Raw genomic sequence first — 27,766 nt, 5'->3', positions numbered from 1 at the left:
GGAATGCTGAACATTGTCAAACACTCACCCCCAGTCATAGATCTGGGTTTAATCCATCGTTCTTTTGCTCACCATGCCACCCCAGTTTGGACCCAGCCATATGCAAATCAGTCTTTACCCTGTTCCTCATGGGAACAGTCCAGACCGAACTGCCAAGCCGGGTCCTCACTGGACCGGAAACAAGCATCCTGGGACCGGTTTCGGGGTTTCACCCCTCATCAGCCAGGCTAGCTTGAATCCAGTGGCATGGGAAGCACGGGACCCACGTCTGGGCATACCCTTCCCACTTAGGGCGACAAAGCAAAAACAACAAGTGATGGACGGAATGCTGAACATTGTCAAACACTCACCCCCAGTCATAGATCTGGGTTTAATCCATCGTTCTTTTGCTCACCATGCCACCCCAGTTTGGACCCAGCCATATGCAAATCAGTCTTGACCCTGTTCCTCATGGGAACAGTCCAGACCGAACTGCCAAGCCGGGTCCTCACTGGACCGGAAACAAGCATCCTGGGACCGGTTTCGGGGTTTCACCCCTCATCAGCCAGGCTAGCTTGAATCCAGTGGCATGGGAAGCACGGGACCCACGTCTGGGCATACCCTTCCCACTTAGGGCGACAAAGCAAAAACAACAAGTGATGGACGGAATGCTGAACATTGTCAAACACTCACCCCCAGTCATAGATCTGGGTTTAATCCATCGTTCTTTTGCTCACCATGCCACCCCAGTTTGGACCCAGCCATATGCAAATCAGTCTTGACCCTGTTCCTCATGGGAACAGTCCAGACCGAACTGCCAAGCCGGGTCCTCACTGGACCGGAAACAAGCATCCTGGGACCGGTTTCGGGGTTTCACCCCTCATCAGCCAGGCTAGCTTGAATCCAGTGGCATGGGAAGCACGGGACCCACGTCTGGGCATACCCTTCCCACTTAGGGCGACAAAGCAAAAACAACAAGTGATGGACGGAATGCTGAACATTGTCAAACACTCACCCCCAGTCATAGATCTGGGTTTAATCCATCGTTCTTTTGCTCACCATGCCACCCCAGTTTGGACCCAGCCATATGCAAATCAGTCTTGACCCTGTTCCTCATGGGAACAGTCCAGACTGAACTGCCAAGCCGGGTCCTCACTGGACCGGAAACAAGCATCCTGGGACCGGTTTCGGGGTTTCACCCCTCATCAGCCAGGCTAGCTTGAATCCAGTGGCATGGGAAGCACGGGACCCACGTCTGGGCATACCCTTCCCACTTAGGGCGACAAAGCAAAAACAACAAGTGATGGACGGAATGCTGAACATTGTCAAACACTCACCCCCAGTCATAGATCTGGGTTTAATCCATCGTTCTTTTGCTCACCATGCCACCCCAGTTTGGACCCAGCCATATGCAAATCAGTCTTGACCCTGTTCCTCATGGGAACAGTCCAGACCGAACTGCCAAGCCGGGTCCTTCCTGGGACCGGTTTCGGGGTTTCACCCCTCATCAGCCACGCTAGCTTGAATCCAGTGGCATGGGAAGCACGGGACCCACGTCTGGGCATACCCTTTCCTCTTAGGGCGACAAAGCAAAAACAACAAGTGATGGACGGAATGCTGAACATTGTCAAACACTCACCCCCAGTCATAGATCTGGGTTTAATCCATCGTTCTTTTGCTCACCATGCCACCCCAGTTTGGACCCAGCCATATGCAAATCAGTCTTGACCCTGTTCCTCATGGGAACAGTCCAGACCGAACTGCCAAGCCGGGTCCTCACTGGACCGGAAACAAGCATCCTGGGACCGGTTTCGGGGTTTCACCCCTCATCAGCCAGGCTAGCTTGAATCCAGTGGCATGGGAAGCACGGGACCCACGTCTGGGCATACCCTTCCCACTTAGGGCGACAAAGCAAAAACAACAAGTGATGGACGGAATGCTGAACATTGTCAAACACTCACCCCCAGTCATAGATCTGGGTTTAATCCATCGTTCTTTTGCTCACCATGCCACCCCAGTTTGGACCCAGCCATATGCAAATCAGTCTTGACCCTGTTCCTCATGGGAACAGTCCAGACCGAACTGCCAAGCCGGGTCCTCACTGGACCGGAAACAAGCATCCTGGGACCGGTTTCGGGGTTTCACCCCTCATCAGCCAGGCTAGCTTGAATCCAGTGGCATGGGAAGCACGGGACCCACGTCTGGGCATACCCTTCCCACTTAGGGCGACAAAGCAAAAACAACAAGTGATGGACGGAATGCTGAACATTGTCAAACACTCACCCCCAGTCATAGATCTGGGTTTAATCCATCGTTCTTTTGCTCACCATGCCACCCCAGTTTGGACCCAGCCATATGCAAATCAGTCTTGACCCTGTTCCTCATGGGAACAGTCCAGACCGAACTGCCAAGCCGGGTCCTCACTGGACCGGAAACAAGCATCCTGGGACCGGTTTCGGGGTTTCACCCCTCATCAGCCAGGCTAGCTTGAATCCAGTGGCATGGGAAGCACGGGACCCACGTCTGGGCATACCCTTCCCACTTAGGGCGACAAAGCAAAAACAACAAGTGATGGACGGAATGCTGAACATTGTCAAACACTCACCCCCAGTCATAGATCTGGGTTTAATCCATCGTTCTTTTGCTCACCATGCCACCCCAGTTTGGACCCAGCCATATGCAAATCAGTCTTGACCCTGTTCCTCATGGGAACAGTCCAGACCGAACTGCCAAGCCGGGTCCTCACTGGACCGGAAACAAGCATCCTGGGACCGGTTTCGGGGTTTCACCCCTCATCAGCCAGGCTAGCTTGAATCCAGTGGCATGGGAAGCACGGGACCCACGTCTGGGCATACCCTTCCCACTTATCTTATCCCTAACCCGAGGAAAGCTCTGCTACATTTACATGTGATCTGATCCCTAACCCAAGGGAAATCTGGCTCCGTTCACAAGTGATCTGATCCCTAACCTGAGGAAATCTTGGCTACATTCACATGTGATCTGATCCTTATCCCGATGGAAGCTTGGCTAAATTCACAGGTGATCTGATCCCTAACCTGAGGGAAGATCGGCTACGTTCCCAGGCGATCTGATCCCTAACCTGAGGGAAGCTTGACTACACTCACAGGTAATCTGATCCCTAACCCAAGGGAAGCTTGGGTGCATAAAGAGATAAACTGATCCCTAACCTGAGTGAAGCTTGGCTACATTCACAGGTGATCTGATCCATAAGCCGAGCAAAGCTTGTCAATATTCACAGGAGATTTGAACCCTAACCGAAGGGACTCTTGGGTGCATCAAGAGATGAACTGAACCCTAACCTGAGCTAAGATTGGCTATATTCACAGGTGATCTGATCCCTAAGCCGAGGGAAGCTTGGCTACACTCACAGGTGATCAGAACCCTAACCAAGGGAAGCTTGGATACATTCACAGGTGAGCTGATCCCTAACTCGAGGGAAGCTTAACTGCATTCACCGGTGATCTGAAGCCTAACCCAAGGGAAGCTTGGCTACCTTCAAAGGTGATCTGAATCCTAACCCGAAAGAAGCTTAGCTACATTCACAGGTGACCTGATCCCTAACCCAAGAGAAGCTTGGCTACCTTCAGAGTGAAGCACTGACATGAAAATGTACAGAATCCCCAATGAACTCACCACCAGCTCCTCTGAGTCAACGAGTCGAGTCTTCCGTGAAGTGGAGGTGGACGATGTGAGGCTGGAGAGGGCATGGTGGATTGCGCTGGACGTTACTTCCTCTGTGCGCCGTGCACTGATGATCACACTGGCTTCCTGGGAAGAGAACACATGGAAGGACATGGTCACAAGACTGTGGATCACCTCACCCCCGGATTCAGGCACTAGCCACAGCGGTGTCATCGGTCCTAACTTAAGCAAGCAAGACCCCCCACACCCCCTTCAATGCATTAGTAGTAAAGACATAGCTGGGGTGCAGTATCCCCTCAGACCTTAGGCCCTGGCACCACTGCACCTCCTGCACTAAAGAGAGCTTTGCCGGGAGTAGTCGCTTTTTATATTCCTTGACACTGTCAGCCCAAGGATTCTAACTATCTGGGAAACTGAAACACGCCATAAACATGTAAGATAGTGTCTATCACCGAACCTTGGCTGCACATGTGCACTTTATTGGAAGTGTAGTTTTGTGAAGTGCGGCACACAAGCTCGCCCATCACACATGCCTTAGCGTAACACCAGTGCAACTGGCATAGAAGTCATCAGCCGTGCATGGGTGGGTGCTCTGCTCAAAGGGAGGTTAGAGCGAGGCCCAGTTCTTGGTCACAATGGATGGTCCACAAAACCCACAAAAAGGGCACCACAAAACTACACACCTGTCCAAGCACCTGGATGCCCTCTTGAGTGATTACTGTGCTATACAAATCAACATAACACAACACAACATAGCATAACATGGTATTGATGTCCGCACCCTGCGCAGTGGTGCACCAAGGCACCGCTCCCCCACCACCACGGGGTGCCGGAACAGGGCTCTATGGTGAGGGCACAATTTCCGCTATCCATTGTTAGCTTGGTCTCTTTATACCATTGAAGACGCTGCAGCCAAACATTTCGGTCATGTTAGGCATATGTTCTGCAGCCAGTTGCTGATAGGTGGAGTGGAATAACACGTCTCCAGCGGCTCACTGCACGAGGCTTTAACAGTGGGCACCCCACTTCCTCTCCACGCACATGCCACGCTTCTTTACCCTAGCAGCAACGCTATCCAGGAAAAGTGCTGCACAGGAGGAGTTCAGCATGTCCCAGCAGAGCCACCGTAGGAGATGGGGACACTTCAGTTGTCTTTCTTAGTAGAAAGAATATCAAACACCTTATAACAGATGGCAGAATTTCAGTACACTCCCATGCGGGTGTATGAAGTCAGCAAGTGGGGCGAACATCTGGCAGAGTTTCCCTGATGTGAAGGGTTAGATTTGTGGCATTTGAGGGGTGAGTCAGATGTCTGATGAAGGAAGTGGGAATTAATTAATCACAGTCTACCATTTAGTGACAATGATCCAATCTGACTACAGCAAAATGTTAATTCCTTGTCAGTGAGGGAGACTCCCAGACTGGTTTCCCACCTTGTTCTAGCTCTAGGCTTTGCACCCGGTACAAGTTTGGATCCACAGTATAATCAGATGACCAGGGGTTTCCTCGAGGGAGGAGTCAGGAGTAGGGACAGGGCCTGGCAGGTTTAGGTTCTAGAGGCCTGGATACCCTCTCGGGCGATTAGCCGCGCTCTATAAATCCGAGTTGATTGATTGAGAGGTATCCGGTCCAGCACTCTGCTCTGACATAAGTGAACCTAATTATAACAGTGCTGGCGGTCTCACTTGTTATAGAGGCTTATTCTACAGACGTACCCTCTTTCAATAGGTCACCAATATTGTTTACTCCCTAAATTTCCTAAGGAATGAGGTGACCTCATCGCCGGTAGCTGACAACGAGGGTATTGTGATCGCTCTGGTACTTAAAGCGTGGGACATGAAGCTTGTTTCTGATTGCCTCAGATGCTACCTGTGTAAAGGTGATCCAGGGACATGTTTATTAAGGTTTTATGTCACCCTTGTACCATACAAGGGCGTGCAAGGGTGAATCAAAACGTAAGTGAGATTTGTCAAGCCATGCAAGGCCACCTTGTCAGACGCTTAGTGGCTTGATAAATCTGGAGTAACTCAAGACAACGCAAATTGCTGCCCTGCTTTATAGTGCCCCAAGGAGGTGTCCCATGGGTGGAGCATGGGTGTTCCCATCTATCCACCCATGGATTTAGGCGCATTCCCAGATTTACTATTACTGGTAGACCTGAGAATGCGTAAAAATGCTACGCCTCCCCAGGTGAGACGTAACAAGGAGAAATATATTTATTTCTACATGTTTCCTCATTCCATGTGTCCTGCATTCTGCCAGGAGTCTAGGGTAAAATCATATATTCCGTCCAGGAACCTAAGATTCGCAAAACGGGTTGCCATTCCAAAGAGCAAAAGAGCCAGAACTGGAGGCTGTTTTTTTGTCACCTGGATCCGAGCTTTAGAATTCTCTTCCTGTAGCAATTCACCAGGCCCCATCCGAAGCTCGGATTGAGATTTCTCCTTAGGGTGGTCATCATTTCGTCCTTGGGGTCAGTTTCCTACCGCTAGGACACTTCTTTCTAAAGAGCCATGCGCTCTATAAATGGTATTATCATTATTATTTATCGTTAAGCATCATGGTGCTGCCCGGCTGTAGGAAAGTACCATCTTGCCTGGCATGTTACCCCCATATTTCACTGTATATATGTTGTTTTAGTTGTATGTGTCACTGGGACCCTGCCAGTCAGGGCCCCAGTGCTCATAAGTGACCCTGAATGTGTTACCTGTGTTATGACCAACTGTCTCACTGAGGCTCTGCTAACCAGAACCTCAGTGGTTATGCTCACTCATTTCTTTCAAATTGTCACTGACAGGCTAGTGACCAATTTCACCAATTTACATTGGCATACTGGAACACCCTTATAATTCCCTAGTATATGGTACTGAGGTACCCAGGGTATTGGGGTTCCAGGAGATCCCTATGGGCTGCAGCATTTCTTGTGCCACCCATAGGGAGCTCTGACAATTCTTACACAGGCCTGCCACTGCAGCCTGAGTGAAATAACGTTCACTTTATTTCACAGCCATTTACCACTGCACTTAAGTAACTTATAAGTCACCTATATGTCTAACCTTCACCTGGTAAAGGTTAGGTGCAAAGTTACTTAGTGTGTGGGCACCCTGGCACTAGCCAAGGTGCCTCCACATGGTTCAGGGCAAATTCCCCGGACTTTGTGAGTGCGGGGACACCATTACACGCGTGCATTACACATAGGTCACTACCTATGTGTAGCTTCACAATGGTAACTCCGAATATGGCCATGTAACTTGTCTATGATCATGGAATTGCCCCCTCTATGCCATCCTGGCATTGTTGGCACAATCCCATGATCCCACGGGTCTCTAGCACAGACCCGGGTACTGCCAAACTGCCTTTTCAGGGGTTTCACTGCTGCTGCTGCTGCCAACCCCTCAGACAGGTTTCTGTCCTCCTGGGGTCCAGCCAGGCTTGGCCCAGGAAGGCAGAACAAAGGACTTCCTCAGAGAGAGGGTGTTACACCCTCTCCCTTTGGAAAAAGGTGTTAAGGCAGGGGAGGAGTAGCCTCCCCCAGCCTCTGGAAATGCTTTCATGGGCACAGATGGTGCCCATTTCTGCATAAGCCAGTCAACACCGGTTCAGGGACCCCTTAGACCTGCTCTGGCGCGAAACTGGACAAAGGAAAGGGGAGTGACCACTCCCCTGACCTGCACCTCGCCTGGGAGGTGCCCAGAGCTCCTCCAGTGTGCTCCAGACCTCTGCCATCTTGGAAACAGAGGTGCTGCTGGTACACTGGACTGCTCTGAGTGGCCAGGGCCAGCAGGTGACGTCAGAGACTCCTTCTGATAGGCTCCTTCAGGTTTTGCTAGCCTATCCTCTCTCCTAAGTAGCCAAACCCTCTTTTCTGGCTATTTAGGGTCTCTGCTTTGGGGAATTCCTTAGATAACGAATGCAAGAGCTCATCAGAGTTCCTCTGCATCTCTCTCTTCACCTTCTGCCAAGGAATCGACTGCTGACCGCGCTGGAAGCCTGCAAAACTGCAACAAAGTAGCGAAGACGACTACTGCAACTCTGTAACGCTGATCCTGCCGCCTTCTCGACTGTTTTCCTGGTGGTGCATGCTGTGGGAGTAGTCTGCCTCCTCTCTGCACTAGAAGCTCTGAAGAAATCTCCTGTGGGTCGACGGAATCGTTCCCCTGCTACCGCAGGCACCAAAGAACTGCATCACCGGTCCCCTGGGTCTCCTCTCAGCACGACGAGCGAGGTCCCTTGAATCCAGCAACTCTGTCAAAGTGACTCCCACAGTCCAGTGACTCTTCAGTCCAAGTTTGGTGGAGGTAAGTCCTTGCCTCCCCACGCCAGACTGCATTGCTGGGAACCGCGTCTTTTGCGGCTACTCCGGCTCCTGTGCACTTTCCGAGGGAATCCTTTGTGCACAGCCAAGCCTGGGTCCACAGCACTCTAACCTGCATTGCACGACCTCCTGAGTTGTCCTCCGGCGGTGTGGGACTCCTTTGTGCAACTTTGGGTGAGCACCGTTTCACTCCACTTCATAGTGCCTGTTCTGGCACTTCTGTGGGTGCTGCCTGCTTCTGAGAGGGCTCCCTGTCTTGTTGGGCGCCCCCTCTGTCCCCTGACGCAATTGGCGACATCCTGGTCCCTCCTGGGCCACAGCAGCATCCAAAAACCCTAACCACACGATTTGCAGTTAGCAAGGTTTGTTTGCGGTCTTTCGGCGGGAAAACACTTCTGCACAACTCTTCACGACGTCGGACATCCATCCTCCAAAGGGGAAGTTTCTAGCCCTTGTCATTCCTGCAGAATCCTCAGCTTCTACTTCCTAGTAGCAGCTTCTTTGCACCCACAGCTGGCATTTCCTGGGCATCTGACCGCTCTCGACTTGGTCGTGACTTTTGGACTTGGTCCCCTTGTTCCACAGGTACCCTCATCTGGAAATCCATCGTTGTTGCATTGCTGGTTTTGGTCTTTCCTGCAGAATTCCCCTATCACGACTTCTGTGCTATTTGGGAACTTTAGTGCACTTTGCACTCACTTTTCAGGGTCTTGGGGTGGGCTATTTTTCTAACCCTCACTGTTTTCTTACAGTCCCAGCGACCCTCTACAAGGTCACAAAGGTTTGGGGTCCATTCGTGGTTCGCATTCCACTTTTGGAGTATATGGTTTGTGTTGCCCCTATCCCTATGTGTCCCCATTGCATCCTATTGTAACTATACATTGTTTGCACTGTTTTCTAATACTATACTGCATATTTTTGGTATTGTGTACATATATCTTGTGTATATTTGCTATCCTCATACTGAGGGAACTCACTGAGATACTTTGGCATATTGTCATAAAAATAAAGTACCTTTATTTTTAGTATATCTGTGTATTGTGTTTTCTTATGATATTATGCATATGACACTAGTGGTATTGTAGAAGCTTCACTCGTCGCCTAGTTCAGCCTAAGCTGCTCTGCTAAGCTACCATTATCTATCAGCCTGAGCTGCTAGACACCCTATACACTAATAAGGGATACCTGGGCCTGGTGCAAGGTGTAAGTACCCCTTGGTACTCACTACAAACCAGTCCAGCCTCCTACACCGGCAGCCCAATGGATGCTTCCCTCTGCACCAAGGCGGAGACATGCCTTTGAGGGTCATTTTATGAATTCATCGTCCCATGTGAAGAGGGAGATTGTTACCCAGGTTCCAAGTGTGAAAGAGATTGGCCTCAGAATGAGGGGGGCCTTGGCCCTAGCACCTACAGCGGGGATCTCATGTCCCCATCGTGCCAGTCACTGCAGGACCCTATACACTAATAAGGGATACCTGGGCCTGGTGCAAGGTGTAAGTACCCCTTGGTACTCACTACAAACCAGTCCAGCCTCCTACATTGGTTGTGCAGCGGTGGGATAAGTTCTTTGCAACTACTTACCACTTTCGTCATTGTACTTTTCATAAGAGAAAAATATACAAAACAAGTTCAGTGTATGTACACCTAACCAAAAAGTTTTGCTTTTCTTTTCTCACTTCTTTTCTAAGTGCTGAAAAGTACCCCTAAACTTTCTAAAAAGTTCTTAAAAAGTTTTAAACATTTTTATTTCTGTCTTTCTAAAGTTCTGAAAACTTTTTCTCACTTTTTCTATCACTTAAACACTTTCTAAAAATGTCTGGCACAGGCCAAACTGTTGATCTGTCCAAACTTGCTTATGATCACCTTAGCTGGAAAGGAGCAAGGAGTCTCTGCATAGAAAGAGGTTTAAGTGTAGGGAAGAATCCCCCTAGAGAACTGTTAGTTAATATGCTTGCTGAACAGGATAAGGCCAGAGGTGGCACTCCTGTTGAAAAGTTAGCTGATGGTTCCCAATCTGATCCTGGGGCACCCCTAGCAAAAGATTTAGAAGGGAAACTTCCTAGCCTGCCCATTAGCAGACAACCTAGCATAGCTGGTACTGATGTAGAGTCACATCATACAGATAGTGTGGTATCTCATCACAGTAAGAGTATTCCTTCTCATCATAGTAGAAGTGCTGTTTCTGTTAGCCAAGCTGTTAGGGTGACATCTGTTAGGGACAGGTCTCCTTCTGTACATTCTCACCATACTTCTGTTTCAAGGCATGTCCCTCCCACCCACCCTGATGACAGAGTGTTAGAAAGGGAGCTCAATAGATTGAGAGTGGAGGAATCCAGACTGAAGCTCAAAAAGCAACAGCTGGATTTATATAGGCAGTCCTTAGAGATAGAAAGAGAAAGACAGAAAATTGGGTTTGAAACCCATGGTGGCAGCAGCAGTATTCCCCATAGTCATCCTGCAAGAGAGCATGATTCAAGGAATCTGCACAAGAAAGTTACCCCTTATAAGGAGGGGGATGATATTAACAAGTGGTTTGCTGCACTTGAGAGGGCTTGTGTTGTACAGGATGTCCCTCAAAGGCAGTGGGCGGCTATCCTATGGCTATCATTTAGTGGAAAGGGTAGGGATAGGCTCCTTACTGTGAAAGAAAGTGATGCCAATAATTTTACAGTTCTTAAGAATGCACTCCTGGATGGTTATGGCTTAACCACTGAACAGTACAGGATGAAGTTCAGAGAGACCAAAAAGGAGTCTTCACAAGACTGGGTAGACTTTGTTGACCATTTAGTGAAGGCCTTGGAGGGGTGGTTACATGGCAGTAAAGTTACTGATTATGAAAGCCTGTATAACTTAATCCTGAGAGAGCATATTATTAATAATTGTGTGTCTGATTTGTTGCACCAGTACCTGGTGGACTCTGATCTGACCTCTCCCCAAGAATTGGGAAAGAAGGCAGACAAATGGGTCAGAACAAGGGTGAACAGAAAAGTTCATACAGGGGATGACAAAGATGGTAGGAAGAAGGATGGTAAGTCTTCTGACAAGGGTGGGGTCAAATCTAAAAATGAGTCTTCATCAGGCCCACAAAAACACTCTGGTGGGGGTGGTGAGCCCAAATCCTCTTCAAATCAAAACAAAGAAAAGAAACCATGGTGCTATTTATGTAAAATAAAAGGCCATTGGACAACAGATCCCAGTTGTCCAAAGAAAAGAACCAAGCCTCCTACCACTACAACCCCTGCTGCTACACCTAGTGCCCCTAGTAATAGCAGTGGTGGTGGGAGCAAACCTACTAATAGCCAATCCAAGGGAGTAGCTGGGCTCACTATTGGTAACTTAGTTGGGGTTGGTCTGATTAGGGAGACCACAGAGGCTGTGTTAGTCTCTGAGGGGGCTATTGATTTAGCCACCTTGGTTGTCTGTCCCCTTAACATGGATAAGTACAAGCAACTACCCCTAATAAATGGTGTTGAGGTTCAGGCCTACGGGGACACAGGTGCCAGTGTTACAATGGTAATAGAGAAACTGGTCCACCCTGAACAACACCTACTTGGTCACCAGTACCAAGTAACCGATGCTCATAACAACACCCTTAGCCACCCCATGGCTGTTGTGAATCTCAACTGGGGGGGGGGGTTACTGGCCCAAAGAAAGTTGTGGTTGCCTCAGATTTACCTGTAGACTGTCTATTAGGAAATGATTTAGAGACAGCAGCTTGGGCAGAAGTGGAGTTGGAGGCTCATGCAGCAATGCTAGGCATTCCAGGGTATATTTTTGCTTTGACCAGGGCTCAGGCCAAAAAGCAAAAAGGACAGGGTGACTTGGATCCTGGAAGAATGGACCAAGTGCTCCCTAAAGCTAGGGCTAGTAGAAGCAAACCACTTCCTACTATCCCTCCCTCTACAGTGGATTCAACTTCTGAGGAAGAAGAATTCCCTCCCTGTGCAGAACCTACACCAGAGGAGCTGGAAGCAGACACGGCTGAGCTTTTGGGTGAAGGGGGGCCTGCCAGGATACCTGTCCCACACTAGAGGGTCTAAGGCAGCAAGCTGTCAAACAAGCAAATGGGGATGTCAGTGACTCTCACAGAGTTTACTGGGAGGACAACCTCTTGTACACTGAAGCAAGGGATCCAAAACCTGGAGCTGCCAGGAGATTGGAGATTCCTCAGGAGTACAGAAAGTTCCTCCTAACTCTAGCCCACAACATTCCCTTAGCTGGACATTTGGGGCAAATGAAAACTTGGGACAGGCTTGTCCTCTTGTTTCATTGGCCTAGAATGTCAGAGGACACAAAGGAATTTTGTAAGTCCTGTGAAACCTGTCAAGCTAGTGGCAAGACAGGTGGCACCCCAAAGGCACCCCTTATCCCACTACCTGTGGTTGGGGTTCCCTTTGAAAGGGTAGGGGTTGACATAGTTGGCCCCCTTGACCCTCCTACTGTTTCAGGCAATAGGTTTATCTTGGTGGTAGTGGACCATGCCACCAGATATCCTGAAGCAATTCCTCTAAGGACCACTACAGCTCCTGCAGTGGCAAAAGCTCTCCTGGGAATCTTTTCCAAGGTGGGCTTCCCAAAAGAGGTGGTATCAGACAGGGGAAGCAATTTCATGTCTGCTTACTTAAAGGCCATGTGGAAGGAGTGTGGTGTGACATACAAGTTCACAACACCCTATCATCCACAAACAAATGGACTGGTGGAGAGATTTAACAAAACTCTCAAAGGCATGATTATGGGACTCCCTGAAAAACTCCGCAGGAGATGGGATATCCTTTTACCATGCCTCCTTTTTGCTTAAAGGGAGGTACCCCAGAAAGGAGTGGGCTTCAGCCCCTTTGAACTCCTATTTGGTCACCCTGTAAGAGGTCCTCTAACACTTGTTAAGGAGGGTTGGGAACAACCTTTAAAAGCTCCAAAGCAAGACATAGTGGACTATGTACTTGACCTCAGATTAAGAATGGCTGAGTACATGAAATAGGCCAGTAAAAACCTTCAGGCCAGCCAAGAGCTCCAAAAGCAATGGCATGACCAGAAGGCTGTTTGGTTCAGTACCAACCAGGGCAGAAAGTGTGGGTCTTGGAGCCTGTGGCCCCAAGAGTACTCCAAGATAAATGGACTGGACCCCACATAATTGTTGAAAAGAAGGGTGAAGTCACCTACTTAGTTGACTTAGGCACTGCCAGGAGTCCCCTTAGGGTGCTCCATGTCAATCGCCTGAAACCCTACTATGACAGGGCTGATCTCACCCTGCTCATGGCAACTGATGAGGGACAGGAAGAAGAGAGTGACCCTCTCCCTGATCTCTTCTCTTCCACAGAACAAGATGCTCTAGTGGAAGGTGTAGTACTGGCAGATTGTCTTACTGCTGAGCAGAAAGACCACTGCATAAATCTCCTGGGTCAGTTTTCTGAACTCTTCTCTACTGTGCCAGGTACCACTTCTTGGTGTGAGCACACTATAGATTCTGGAGACAGCTTGCCTGTCAAAAGTAAAATCTATAGGCAGCCTGACCATGTCAGAGACTGCATAAAGCAAGAGGTGCAGAAAATGCTTGAACTGGGAGTGGTTGAGCACTCTGAAAGTCCATGGGCCTCTCCTGTGGTACTTGTACCAAAACCTCATTCCAAGGATGGAAAGAAGGAAATGCGGTTTTGTGTAGACTACAGCGGTCTCAACCAGGTAACCAAAACGGATGCTGACCCTATACCCAGGGCAGATGAGCTCATAGATACACTGGCATCTGCCAAGTATCTAAGCACTTTTGATTTGACTGCAGGGTATTGGCAGATCAAATTATCAGAAGATGCAAAAGCAAAAACTGCATTTTCAACCATTGGAGGCCATTACCAATTCACAGTAATGCCTTTTGGATTGAAAAATGCACCTGCCACTTTTCAGAGGTTGGTGAACACAGTCCTGCAAGGGCTGGAAGCTTTTAGTGCAGCATATCTAGATGATATAGCTGTCTTTAGCTCCAACTGGGATGATCACCTGGTCCACCTATGGAAAGTTTTAGAGGCCCTGCAAAAGGCAGGCCTCACTATCAAGGCTTTAAAGTGCCAGATAGGGCAGGGGAAGGCGGTTTATCTGGGACACCTGGTTGGTGGAGAACAGATTGCACCACTTCAAGGGAAAATCCAAACTATTATAGATTGGGTTCCCCCTACTACTCAGACTCAAGTGAGAGCCTTTTTAGGCCTCACTGGGTACTATAGGAGGTTCATAAAGAACTATGGCTCCATTGCAGCCCCTCTTAATGACCTCACTTCAAAGAAAATGCCTAAGAAGGTATTATGGACAGCAAACTGTCAGAAAGCGTTTGAGGAGCTGAAGCAGGCCATGTGCTCTGCACCTGTCCTGAAAAGCCCCTGTTACTCCAAGAAATTCATTGTCCAAACTGATGCATCTGAATTAGGGGTAGGGGTAGTCTTATCACAACTTAATTCTGAGGGCCAGGATCAACCTGTTGCTTTTATCAGCAGGAGGTTGACCCCTAGAGAAAAGCGTTGGTCTGCCATAGAGAGGGAGGCCTTTGCTGTGGTCTGGGCACTGAAGAAGTTGAGGCCATACCTGTTTGGCACTCACTTCATTGTTCAGACAGACCACAAACCTCTACTTTGGCTAAAACAAATGAAAGGTGAAAATCCTAAATTGTTGAGGTGGTCCATATCCCTACAGGGAATGGACTATACAGTGGAACATAGACCTGGGAGTATCCACTCCAATGCAGATGGACTCTCCAGATATTTCCACTTAGACAATGAAGACCCATCAGGTAATGACTAGTCTTATTGTCCTTCGTTTGGGGGGGGGGTTGTGTAGGAAAGTACCATCTTGCCTGGCATGTTACCCCCATTTTTCACTGTATATATGTTGTTTTAGTTGTATGTGTCACTGGGACCCTGCCAGCCAGGGCCCCAGTGCTCATAAGTGTACCCTGAATGTGTTACCAGTGTTATGAATAACTGTCTCACTGAGGCTCTGCTATCCAGAACCTCAGTGGTTATGCTCTCTTATTTCTTTCCAAATGGTCACTAACAGACTAGTGACCAATTTCACTAATTTACATTGGCATACTGGAACACCCTTATAATTCCCTAGTATATGGTACTGAGGTACCCAGGATATTGGGGTTCCAGGAGATCCCTATGGGCTGCAGCATTTCTTTTGCCACCCATAGGGAGCTCTGACAATTCTTACACAGGCCTGCCACTGCAGCCTGAGTGAAATAATGTCCACGTTATTTCACAGACATTTGCCACTGCACTTAAGTAACTTATAAGTCACCTATATGTCTAACCTTTACCTGGTAAAGGTTAGGTGCAAAGTTACTTAGTGTGTGGGCACCCTGGCACTAGCCAAGGTGCCCCCACATGGTTCAGGGCAAATTCCCCGGACTTTGTGAGTGCGGGGACACCATTACATGCGTGCACTACACGTAGGTCACTACCTATGTGTAGCTTCACAATGGTAACTCCGAATATGGCCATGTAACATGTCTATGATCATGGAATTGCCCCCTCTATGCCATCCTGGCATTGTTGGCACAATCCCATGATCCCATGATCCCACGGGTCTCTAGCACAGACCCGGGTAGTGCCAAACTGCCTTTTCAGGGGTTTCACTGCTGCTGCTCCTGCCAACCCCTCAGACAGGTTTCTGCCCTCCTGGGGTCCAGCCAGGCTTGGCCCAGGAAGGCAAAACAAAGGACTTCCTCAGAGAGAGGGTGTTACACCCTCTCCTTTTGGAAAAAGGTGTTAAGGCAGGGGAGGAGTAGCCTCCCCCAGCCTCTGGAAATGCTTTCATGGGCACAGATGGTGCCCATTTCTGCATAAGCCAGTCAACACCGGTTCAGGGACCCCTTAGACCTGCTCTGGCGCGAAACTGGACAAAGGAAAGGGGAGTGACCACTCCCCTGACCTGCACCTCGCCTGGGAGGTGCCCAGAGCTCCTCCAGTGTGCTCCAGACCTCTGCCATCTTGGAAACAGAGGTGCTGCTGGCACACTGGACTGCTCTGAGTGGCCAGGGCCAGCAGGTGACGTCAGAGACTCCTTCTGATAGGCTCCTTCAGGTGTTGATAGCCTATCCTCTCTCCTAAGTAGCCAAACCCTCTTTTCTGGCTATTTAGGGTCTCTGCTTTGGGGAATTCCTTAGATAACGAATGCAAGAGCTCATCAGAGTTCCTCTGCATCTCTCTCTTCACCTTCTGCCAAGGAATCGACTGCTGACCGCGCTGGAAGCCTGCAAAACTGCAACAAAGTAGCGAAGACGACTACTGCAACTCTGTAACGCTGATCCTGCCGCCTTCTCGACTGTTTTCCTGGTGGTGCATGCTGTGGGAGTAGTCTGCCTCCTCTCTGCACTAGAAGCTCTGAAGAAATCTCCTGTGGGTCGACGGAATCGTTCCCCTGCTACCGCAGGCACCAAAGAACTGCATCACCGGTACCCTGGGTCTCCTCTCAGCACGACGAGCGAGGTCCCTTGAATCCAGCAACTCTGTCCAAGTGACTCCCACAGTCCAGTGACTCTTCAGTCCAAGTTTGGTGGAGGTAAGTCCTTGCCTCCCCACGCCAGACTGCATTGCTGGGAACCGCGTCTTTTGCGGCTACTCCGGCTCCTGTGCACTTTCCGAGGGAATCCTTTGTGCACAGCCAAGCCTGGGTCCACAGCACTCTAACCTGCATTGCACGACCTCCTGAGTTGTCCTCCGGCGGTGTGGGACTCCTTTGTGCAACTTCGGGTGAGCACCGTTTCACTCCACTTCATAGTGCCTGTTCTGGCACTTCTGTGGGTGCTGCCTGCTTCTGAGAGGGCTCCCTGTCTTGTTGGGCGCCCCCTATTTCCCCTGACGCAATTGGCGACATCCTGGTCCCTCCTGGGCCACAGCAGCATCCAAAAACCCTAACCACACGATTTGCAGTTAGCAAGGTTTGTTTGCGGTCTTTCGGCGGGAAAACACTTCTGCACGAGTCTTCACGACGTGGGACATCCATCCTCCAAAGGGGAAGTTTCTAGCCCTTGTCGTTCCTGCAGAATCCTCAGCTTCTACTTCATAGTAGCAGCTTCTTTGCACCCACAGCTGGCATTTCCTGGGCATCTGCCCACTCTAGACTTGGTCGTGACTTTTGGACTTGGTCCCCTTGTTCCACAGGTACCCTCGTCTGGAAATCCATCGTTGTTGCATTGCTGGTTGTGGTCTTTCCTGCAGAATTCCCCTATCACGACTTCTGTGCTCTTTGGGGAACTTTAGTGCACTTTGCACTCACTTTTCAGGGTCTTGGGGTGGGCTATTTTTCTAACCCTCACTGTTTTCTTACAGTCCTAGCGACCCTCTACAAGGTCACATAGGTTTGGGGTTCATTCGTGGTTCGCATTCCACTTTTGGAGTATATGGTTTGTGTTGCCCCTATCCCTATGTGTCCCCATTGCATCCTATTGTAACTATACATTGTTTGCACTGTTTTCTAATACTATACTGCATATTTTTGGTATTGTGTACATATATCTTGTGTATATTTGCTATCCTCATACTGAGGGAACTCACTGAGATACTTTGGCATATTGTCATAAAAATAAAGTACCTTTATTTTTAGTATATCTGTGTATTGTGTTTTCTTATGATATTGTGCATATGACACTAGTGGTATTGTAGGAGCTTCACTCGTCTCCTAGTTCAGCCTAAGCTGCTCTGCTAAGCTACCATTATCTATCAGCCTAAGCTGCTAGACACCCTATACACTAATAAGGGATACCTGGGCCTGGTGCAAGGTGTAAGTACCCCTTGGTACTCACTACAAACCAGTCCAGCCTCCTACACCGGCAGCCCAACGGATGCTTCCCTCTGCACCAAGGCGGAGACCTGCCTTTGAGGGTCATTTTATGAATTCATCGTCCCATGTGCAGAGGGAGATTGTTACCCAGGTTCCAAGTGTGAAAGAGATTGGCCTCAGAATGTGGGGGGCCTTGGCCCTAGCACCTAAAGCGGGGATCTCATGTCCCCATCGTGCCGGTCACTGCAGGACCCCGGAGCTCAGTGCATGGCCAGAGAGTACACAAAACCGAACCTGTACTCCCTCTGAGTACACTGACGGCTCACCGAGTTAAACGCTTGCTTCTGACATCTGCTGTTATCTGCAGTAACACCTGAATAACATTAAAATGTGTAGCAGTGGCATGTGTACACAACGCATACAAACATCGGGCCACAGGTACGTAGCTTTTTAGTGATCACAAATGGTCCGATTCGCAGGATCAGGCCGTTTACGACTGCTAAAGACCATTTGGGGATGTACAAAGTCTATTTTACGATTCAGTAATCTATTACCGAATTGCAAAATAGGTTTATGATTTGGTATCAGGAAGGGGAGTGTTTGGTGTCCCATCCTAACAGCAAGTTGCAGGGGTATGTAAGAATGATTGCGACCCGAATGCAGTCGCCAAACATTTGCATTTCAAGTTGGTGGGAACCCATTCGCAAGTAGGATGTCCAGGACTACTGCCTACTCTTAAAAAATGAAAAGAAAACTTTTCATTTTTGTTTTTTAAATGCATCCCATTTTGATTTAAGGAAAACTTTCTGCATTTAAAAAAACATTGCTTTATTAAAAAGCAATCAAAGACATGGTGGTCTGCTGACCCCAGCAGGTCACCATCCCTGTGATTTTAGGTCATTCCGATGGGCCGCAAACTGCGACCTACCTCATGAATATTGATGAGGTAGGTCCACTTGTGATCCACTGGGAATTGCTAAATGTGTCTGACACATATTAGCATATCACTGTTTGCAAACTCCTAACTGTGAATTGCAAAGATTTGCAATTAGGAATTCGCAAATAGACTTCTTAGAACATGTGGCCCAAACTGCCCCAATGTCTTAATGAAAAACCAGTTCTGATTACTGTAGTAAGTGATATATTAATAGCGCCGCCTCCGTGCATCCCTCGGAGCCAGGAAAGGAATGTCGTGAACCTCACGTGCCTGGCACCGAAGGAGCTGTGTCAGGGGCCCAAGTACAGCTCGCACCAAAGGAGCTCAGTCAGGGGCCCAAGTACAGCTCGCACTGAACGAGCCGAGTCAGGGGCCCAAGTACAGCTCGTACTGAAGGAGCTGAGTCAGGGGCCCAAGTACAGCTCGTACTGATGGAGCCGAGTCAGGGGCCCAAATACAGCTCGCACTGAAGGAGCCGAGTCAGGGGCCCAAGTACATCTGGGACTGATGGAGCCGAGTCAGGGGCCCAAGTACATCTGGGACTGATGGAGCCGAGTCAGGGGCCCAAGTACAGCTCGCACTGACGGAGCTGAGCCAGGGGCCCAAGTACAGCTCGCACTGAAGGGGCCGAGCAGGGGCCCAAGTACAGCTCGCACTGATGGAGCCGAGTCAGGGGCCCAAGTACAGCTCGCACCGAAGGAGCTGAGTCAGGGGCCCGAGTACATCTGGGACTGATGGAGCCGAGTCAGGGGCCCAAGTACAGCTCGCACTGAAGGAGCTGAGTCAGGGGCCCAAGTACAGCTCGCACTGAAGGAGCAGAGACAGGGGCCCAAGTACAGCTCGCAGTGAAGGAGCCGAGTCAGGGGGCCCAAGTACAGCTCGTACTGAAGGAGCCGAGTCAGGGGCCCAAGTACAGCTCGCACTGTTGGAGCCGAGTCAGGGGCCCAAGTACAGCTCGCACTGAAGGAGCGGAGACAGGGGTAAGTACAGCTCGCACTGACGGAGCTGAGTCAGGGGCCCAAGTACAGCTTGCACTGAAGGGGCCGAGCCAGGGGCCCAAGTACAGCTCGAACTGAAGGAGCGGAGCCAGGGGCCTAAGTACAGCTGGGACTGAAGGAGGTGACTCAGGGGCCCAAGTACAGCTCGCACTAAAGAAGCCGAGCCAGGGGCCTAAGTACAGCTCGCACTGAAGGAGCTGAGTCAGGGGCCCAAGTACAGCTCGCACTGAAGGAGCTGAGTCAGGGGCCCAAGTACAGTTCGCATTGAAGGAGGCGAGCCAGGGGCCCAAGTACAGCTTGTACTGAAGGAGCTGAGTCAGGGGCCCAAGTACATCTGGGACTGAAGGAGCTGAGTCAGGGGCCCAAGTACAGCTGGGACTGAAGAAGCAGAGTCAGGGGCCTAAGTACAGCTCGAACTGAAGGAGCAGAGTCAGGGGCCCAAGTACAGCTTGCACTGAAGGAGGCGAGCTAGGGGCCCAAGTACAGCTCGAACTGAAGGAGGTAACTCAGGGGCCCAAGTACAGCTCGAACTGAAGAAGGGGACTCAGAGGTCCAAGTACAGCTTGTACTGAAGGAGGTGACTCATGGGTCCAAGACCAGCTCGCACTGATGGAGCCGAGTCAGGGGCCCAAGTACAGCTCGCACTACTGGAGTCAAGTCAGGGGCCTAAGTACAGCTCGCACTGAGGGAGTCAAGTCAGGGGCCTAAGTACAGTTTATACTGAAGGAGGTGGCTCAGGGGCCCAAGTACAGCTCGCACTGAATGTGCTGAGTCAGGGGCCCAAGTACAGCTCGTAGTGAAGGAGCCGAGTCAGGGGCCCAAGTACAGCTCGCACTGAAGGAGCCGAGGCAGGGGCCCAAGTACAGCTCGCACTGAAGGAGCCGAGTCAGGGGCCCAAGTACATCTGGGACTGATGGAGCCGAGTCAGTGGCCCATGTACAGCTCGCACCGAATGTGTTGAGTCAGGGGCCCAAGTACAGCTCGCACTGAAGGAGCCGAGTCAGGGGCCCAAGTACAGCTCGTACTGAAGGAGTCGAGCCAGGGGCCCAAGTAAATCTGGGACTGATGGAGCCGAGTCAGGGGCCCAAGTACAGCTCGCACCGAAAGAGCCGAGTCAGGGGCCCAAGTACATCTGGGACTGATGGAGACAAGTCAGGGGCCCAAGTACATCTGGGACTGATGGAGCCGAGTCAGGGGCCCAAGTACAGCTCGCACTGAAGGAGCCGAGTCAGGGGCCCAAGTACAGCTCGCACTGAAGGAGCAGAGACAGGGGCCCAAGTACAGCTCGCACTGAAGGAGCCGAGTCAGGGGCCCAAGTACAGACCGCACTGAAGGAGCCGAGTCAGGGGCCCAAGTACAGCTCGCAGTGAAGGAGCTGAGTCAGGGGGCCCAAGTACAGCTCGTACTGAAGGAGCTGAGTCAGGGGCCCAAGTACAGCTCGCACCGAAGGAGCTGACTCAGGGGCCCAAGTACAGCTCGCACTGAAGGAGCAGAGACAGGGGCCCAAGTACAGCTCGCAGTGAAGGAGCTGAGTCAGGGGGCCCAAGTACAGCTCGTACTGAAGGAGCTGAGTCAGGGGCCCAAGTACAGCTCGCACTGATGGAGCTGAGTCAGGGGCCCAAGTACAGCTTGCACTGAAGGGGCCGAGCCAGGGGCCCAAGTACAGCTCGAACTGAAGGAGCGGAGCCAGGGGCCTAAGTACAGCTCGCACTGAAGGAGCTGAGTCAGGGGCCCAAGTACAGCTCGCACTGAAGGAGCTGAGTCAGGGGCCCAAGTACAGCTCGCATTGAAGGAGGTGAGCCAGGGGCCCAAGTACAGCTTGTACTGAAGGGGCCAAGCCAGGAGCCCAAGTACAGCTCGAACTGAAGGAGCCGAGTCAGGGGCCCAAGTACAGCTGGGACTGAAGAAGCAGAGTCAGGGGTCCAAGTACAGCTCGAACTGATGGAGCAGAGTCAGGGGCCTAAGTACAGCTGGGACTGAAGGAGCTGAGTCAGGGGCCCAAGTACAGCTCGAACTGAAGGAGCAGAGTCAGGGGCCCAAGTACAGTTCGCATTGAAGGAGGCGAGCCAGGGGCCCAAGTACAGCTTGTACTGAAGGAGCTGAGTCAGGGGCCCAAGTACATCTGGGACTGAAGGAGCTGAGTCAGGGGCCCAAGTACAGCTGGGACTGAAGAAGCAGAGTCAGGGGCCTAAGTACAGCTCGAACTGAAGGAGCAGAGTCAGGGGCCCAAGTACAGCTTGCACTGAAGGAGGCGAGCTAGGGGCCCAAGTACAGCTCAAACTGAAGGAGGTAACTCAGGGGCCCAAGTACAGCTCGAACTGAAGAAGGGGACTCAGAGGTCCAAGTACAGCTTGTACTGAAGGAGGTGACTCATGGGTCCAAGACCAGCTCGCACTGATGGAGCTGAGTCAGGGGCCCAAGTACAGCTCGCACTGATGGAGCCGAGTCAGGGGCCCAAGTACAGTTCGCACTGAAAGAGCGGAGTCAGGGGCCCAAGTACAGCTCAAACTGAAGGAGCGGAGTCAGGGGCCCAAGTACAGCTCGCACTACTGGAGTCAAGTCAGGGGCCTAAGTACAGCTCGCACTGATGGATTCAAGTCAGGGGCCCAAGTACAGTTTATACTGAAGGAGGTGACTCAGGGGCCCAAGTACAGTTAGCACTGAACGAGGTGACTCAGGGGCCCAAGTACAGCTCGCACTGAAGGAGCAGAGTCAGGGGCCCAAGTACAGCTTGCACTGAAGGAGGCGAGCTAGGGGCCCAAGTACAGCTCGAACTGAAGAAGGGGACTCAGAGGTCCAAGTACAGCTTGTACTGAAGGAGGTGACTCATGGGTCCAAGACCAGCTCGCACTGATGGAGCCGAGTCAGGGGCCCAAGTACAGCTCGCACTGATGGAGCCGAGTCAGGGGCCCAAGTACAGTTCGCACTGAAGGAGCGGAGTCAGGGGCCCAAGTACAGCTCAAACTGAAGGAGCGGAGTCAGGGGCCCAAGTACAGCTCGCACTACTGGAGTCAAGTCAGGGGCCTAATTACAGCTCGCACTGAGGGAGTCAAGTCAGGGGCCTAAGTACAGTTTATACTGAAGGAGGTGACTCAGGGGCCCAAGTACAGCTCGCACTGAATGTGCTGAGTCAGGGGCCCAAGTACAGCTCGCACTGAAGGAGCTGAGTCAGGGGCCCAAGTACAGCTCGTAGTGAAGGAGCCGAGTCAGGGGCCCAAGTACAGCTCGCACTGATGGAGCCGAGTCAGGGGCCCAAGTACAGCTCGCACTACTGGAGTCAAGTCAGGGGCCTAAGTACAGCTCGCACTGAGGGAGTCAAGTCAGGGGCCTAAGTACAGTTTATACTGAAGGAGGTGGCTCAGGGGCCCAAGTACAGCTCGCACTGAATGTGCTGAGTCAGGGGCCCAAGTACAGCTCGCACTGAAGGAGCTGAGTCAGGGGCCCAAGTACAGCTCGTAGTGAAGGAGCCGAGTCAGGGGCCCAAGTACAGCTCGCACTGAAGGAGCCGAGGCAGGGGCCCAAGTACAGCTCGCACTGAAGGAGCCGAGTCAGGGGCCCAAGTACATCTGGGACTGATGGAGCCGAGTCAGAGGCCCATGTACAGCTCGCACCGAATGTGCTGAGTCAGGGGCCCAAGTACAGCTCGCACTGAAGGAGCCGAGTCAGGGGCCCAAGTACAGCTCGTACTGAAGGAGTCGAGCCAGGGGCCCAAGTAAATCTGGGACTGATGGAGCCGAGTCAGGGGCCCAAGTACAGCTCGCACCGAAAGAGCCGAGTCAGGGGCCCAAGTACATCTGGGACTGATGGAGACAAGTCAGGGGCCCAAGTACATCTGGGACTGATGGAGCCGAGTCAGGGGCCCAAGTACTGCTCGCACTGAAGGAGCCGAGTCAGGGGCCCAAGTACAGCTCGCACTGAAGGAGCAGAGACAGGGGCCCAAGTACAGCTCGCACTGAAGGAGCCGAGTCAGGGGCCCAAGTACAGACCGCACTGAAGGAGCCGAGTCAGGGGCCCAAGTACAGCTCGCAGTGAAGGAGCTGAGTCAGGGGGCCCAAGTACAGCTCGTACTGAAGGAGCTGAGTCAGGGGCCCAAGTACAGCTCGCACCGAAGGAGCTGAGTCAGGGGCCCAAGTACAGCTCGCACTGAAGGAGCAGAGACAGGGGCCCAAGTACAGCTCGCAGTGAAGGAGCTGAGTCAGGGGGCCCAAGTACAGCTCGTACTGAAGGAGCTGAGTCAGGGGCCCAAGTACAGCTCGCACTGATGGAGCTGAGTCAGGGGCCCAAGTACAGCTTGCACTGAAGGGGCTGAGCCAGGGGCCCAAGTACAGCTCGAACTGAAGGAGCGGAGCCAGGGGCCCAAGTACAGCTTGTACTGAAGGGGCCAAGCCAGGAGCCCAAGTACAGCTCGAACTGAAGGAGCCGAGTCAGGGGCCCAAGTACAGCTGGGACTGAAGAAGCAGAGTCAGGGGTCCAAGAACAGCTCGAACTGATGGAGCAGAGTCAGGGGCCTAAGTACAGCTGGGACTGAAGGAGCTGAGTCAGGGGCCCAAGTACAGCTCGAACTGAAGGAGCAGAGTCAGGGGCCCAAGTACAGCTTGCACTGAAGGAGGCGAGCTAGGGGCCCAAGTACAGCTCGAACTGAAGGAGGTAACTCAGGGGCCCAAGTACAGCTCGAACTGAAGAAGGGGACTCAGAGGTCCAAGTACAGCTTGTACTGAAGGAGGTGACTCATGGGTCCAAGACCAGCTCGCACTGATGGAGCCGAGTCAGGGGCCCAAGTACAGCTCGCACTGATGGAGCCGAGTCAGGGGCCCAAGTACAGTTCGCACTGAAAGAGCGGAGTCAGGGGCCCAAGTACAGCTCAAACTGAAGGAGCGGAGTCAGGGGCCCAAGTACAGCTCGCACTACTGGAGTCAAGTCAGGGGCCTAAGTACAGCTCGCACTGATGGATTCAAGTCAGGGGCCCAAGTACAGTTTATACTGAAGGAGGTGACTCAGGGGCCCAAGTACAGTTAGCACTGAACGAGGTGACTCAGGGGCCCAAGTACAGCTCGCACTGAAGGAGCAGAGTCAGGGGCCCAAGTACAGCTTGCACTGAAGGAGGCGAGCTAGGGGCCCAAGTACAGCTCGAACTGAAGAAGGGGACTCAGAGGTCCAAGTACAGCTTGTACTGAAGGAGGTGACTCATGGGTCCAAGACCAGCTCGCACTGATGGAGCCGAGTCAGGGGACAAGTACAGCTCGCACTGATGGAGCCGAGTCAAGGGCCCAAGTACAGTTCGCACTGAAGGAGCGGAGTCAGGGGCCCAAGTACAGCTCAAACTGAAGGAGCGGAGTCAGGGGCCCAAGTACAGCTCGCACTACTGGAGTCAAGTCAGGGGCCTAATTACAGCTCGCACTGAGGGAGTCAAGTCAGGGGCCTAAGTACAGTTTATACTGAAGGAGGTGACTCAGGGGCCCAAGTACAGCTCGCACTGAATGTGCTGAGTCAGGGGCCCAAGTACAGCTCGCACTGAAGGAGCTGAGTCAGGGGCCCAAGTACAGCTCGTAGTGAAGGAGCCGAGTCAGGGGCCCAAGTACAGCTCGCACTGAAGGAGCCGAGGCAGGGGCCCAAGTACAGACCGCACTGAAGGAGCTGAGTCAGGGGCCCAAGTACAGCTCGCACTGAATGACCTGAGTCAGGGGCCTAAGTACAGCTCGCACTGATGGATTCAAGTCAGGGGCCCAAGTACAGTTTATACTGAAGGAGGTGACTCAGGGGCCCAAGTACAGTTAGCACTGAAAGAGGTGACTCAGGGGCCCAAGTACAGCTCGCACTGAAGGAGCAGAGTCAGGGGCCCAAGTACGGCTTGCAATGAAGGAGGCGAGCTAGGGGCCCAAGTACAGCTCGAACTGAAGGAGGTAACTCAGGGGCCCAAGTACAGCTCGAACTGAAGAAGGGGACTCAGAGGTCCAAGTACAGCTTGTACTGAAGGAGGTGACTCATGGGTCCAAGTACAGCTCGCACTACTGGAGTCAAGTCAGGGGCCTAAGTACAGCTCGCACTGAGGGAGTCAAGTCAGGGGCCTAAGTACAGTTTATACTGAAGGAGGTGACTCAGGGGCCCAAGTACAGCTCGCACTGAATGTGCTGAGTCAGGGGCCCAAGTACAGCTCGCACTGAAGGAGCTGAGTCAGGGGCCCAAGTACAGCTCGTAGTGAAGGAGCTGAGTCAGGGGCCCAAGTACAGCTCGCACTGAAAGAGCGGAGTCAGGGGCCCAAGTACAGCTCAAACTGAAGGAGCCGAGTCAGGGGCCCAAGTACAGCTCGCACTGATGGAGCCGAGTCAGGGGCCCAAGTACAGCTCGCACTGAAGGAGCCGAGTCAGGGGCCCAAGTACAGCTCGCACTGAAGAAGCAGAGACAGGGGTAAGTACAGCTCGCACTTACGGAGCTGAGCCAGGGGCCCAAGTACAGCTTGTATTGAAGGGGCCGAGCCAGGTGCCCAAGTACAGTTCGAACTGAAGGAGCGGAGCCAGGGGCCTAAGTACAGCTGGGACTGAAGGAGGTGACTCAGGGGCCCAAGTACAGCTCGCATTGAAGGAGGCAACCAGGGGCCCAAGTACAGCTTGTACTGAAGGGGCCAAGCCAGGAGCCCAAGTACAGCTTGCACTGAAGGAGGCGAGCTAGGGGCCCAAGTACAGCTCGAACTGAAGGAGGTAACTCAGGGGCCCAAGTACAGCTCGAACTGAAGAAGGGGACTCAGAGGTCCAAGTACAGCTTGTACTGAAGGAGGTGACTCATGGGTCCAAGACCAGCTCGCACTGATGGAGCCGAGTCAGGGGCCCAAGTACAGCTTGCACTGATGGAGCCGAGTCAGGGGCCCAAGTACAGTTCACACTGAAAGAGCGGAGTCAGGGGCCCAAGTACAGCTCAAACTGAAGGAGCGGAGTCAGGGGCCCAAGTACAGCTCGCACTACTGGAGTCAAGTCAGGGGCCTAAGTACAGCTCGCACTGAGGGAGTGACGTCAGGGGCCTAAGTACAGTTTATACTGAAGGAGGTGACTCAGGGGCCCAAGTACAGCTCGCACTGAATGTGCTGAGTCAGGGGCTCAAGTACATCTCGCACTGAAGGAGCTGAGTCAGGGGCCCAAGTACAGCTCGTAGTGAAGGAGCCGAGTCAGGGGGCCAAGTACAGCTCGCACTGAAGGAGCCGAGGCAGGGGCCCAAGTACAGACCGCACTGAAGGAGCTGAGTCAGGGGCCCAAGTACAGCTCGCACTGAATGAGCTGAGTCAGGGGCCTAAGTACAGCTCGCACTGATGGATTCAAGTCAGGGGCCCAAGTACAGTTTATACTGAAGGAGGTGACTCAGGGGCCCAAGTACAGTTAGCACTGAACGAGGTGACTCAGGGGCCCAAGTACAGCTCGCACTGAAGGAGCAGAGTCAGGGGCCCAAGTACAGCTTGCACTGAAGGAGGCGAGCTACGGGCCCAAGTACAGCTCGAACTGAAGGAGGTAACTCAGGGGCCCAAGTACAGCTCGAACTGAAGAAGGGGACTCTGAGGTCCAAGTACAGCTTGTACTGAAGGAGGTGACTCATGGGTCCAAGACCAGCTCGCACTGATGGAGCCGAGTCAGGGGCCCAAGTACAGTTCGCACTGAAGGAGCGGAGTCAGGGGCCCAAGTACAGCTCAAACTGAAGGAGCGGAGTCAGGGGCCCAAGTACAGCTCGCACTACTGGAGTCAAGTCAGGGGCCTAAGTACAGCTCGCACTGAGGTAGTCAAGTCAGGGGCCTAAGTACAGTTTATACTGAAGGAGGTGACTCAGGGGCCTAAGTACAGCTCGCACTGAATGTGCTGAGTCAGGGGCCCAAGTACAGCTCGCACTGAAGGAGCTGAGTCAGGGGCCCAAGTACAGCTCGTAGTGAAGGAGCCGAGTCAGGGACCCAAGTACAGCTCGCACTGAAGGAGCCGAGGCAGGGGCCCAAGTACAGACCGCACTGAAGGAGCTGAGTCAGGGGCCCAAGTACAGCTCACACTGAATGAGCTGAGTCAGGGGCCTAAGTACAGCTCGCACTGATGGATTCAAGTCAGGGGCCCAAGTACAGTTTATACTGAAGGAG

The 27,766-nt window shown here is 52.0% G+C and overlaps 1 protein-coding gene across 2 annotated transcripts in view; it reads right to left on the bottom strand.

The window, feature by feature from the left end:
* The window catches only part of LOC138250331 (drebrin-like), a 387,037-nt gene that overhangs the window by 137,747 nt on the left and 221,524 nt on the right, over window positions 1–27,766 (bottom strand). For both annotated transcript variants that reach the window (XM_069205131.1, XM_069205216.1), the window contains exon 5: window positions 3,634–3,768. In XM_069205131.1, coding sequence (XP_069061232.1) covers window positions 3,634–3,768 — 135 coding nt within the window. The remainder of the gene's footprint in view (window positions 1–3,633; window positions 3,769–27,766) is intronic.

The sequence above is a fragment of the Pleurodeles waltl genome, chromosome 1_1, assembly GCF_031143425.1.
Source record: "Pleurodeles waltl isolate 20211129_DDA chromosome 1_1, aPleWal1.hap1.20221129, whole genome shotgun sequence".
Classification (NCBI taxonomy): Eukaryota; Metazoa; Chordata; class Amphibia; order Caudata; family Salamandridae; genus Pleurodeles; species Pleurodeles waltl.
This window is presented reverse-complemented; position numbering and strand designations above follow the sequence as displayed.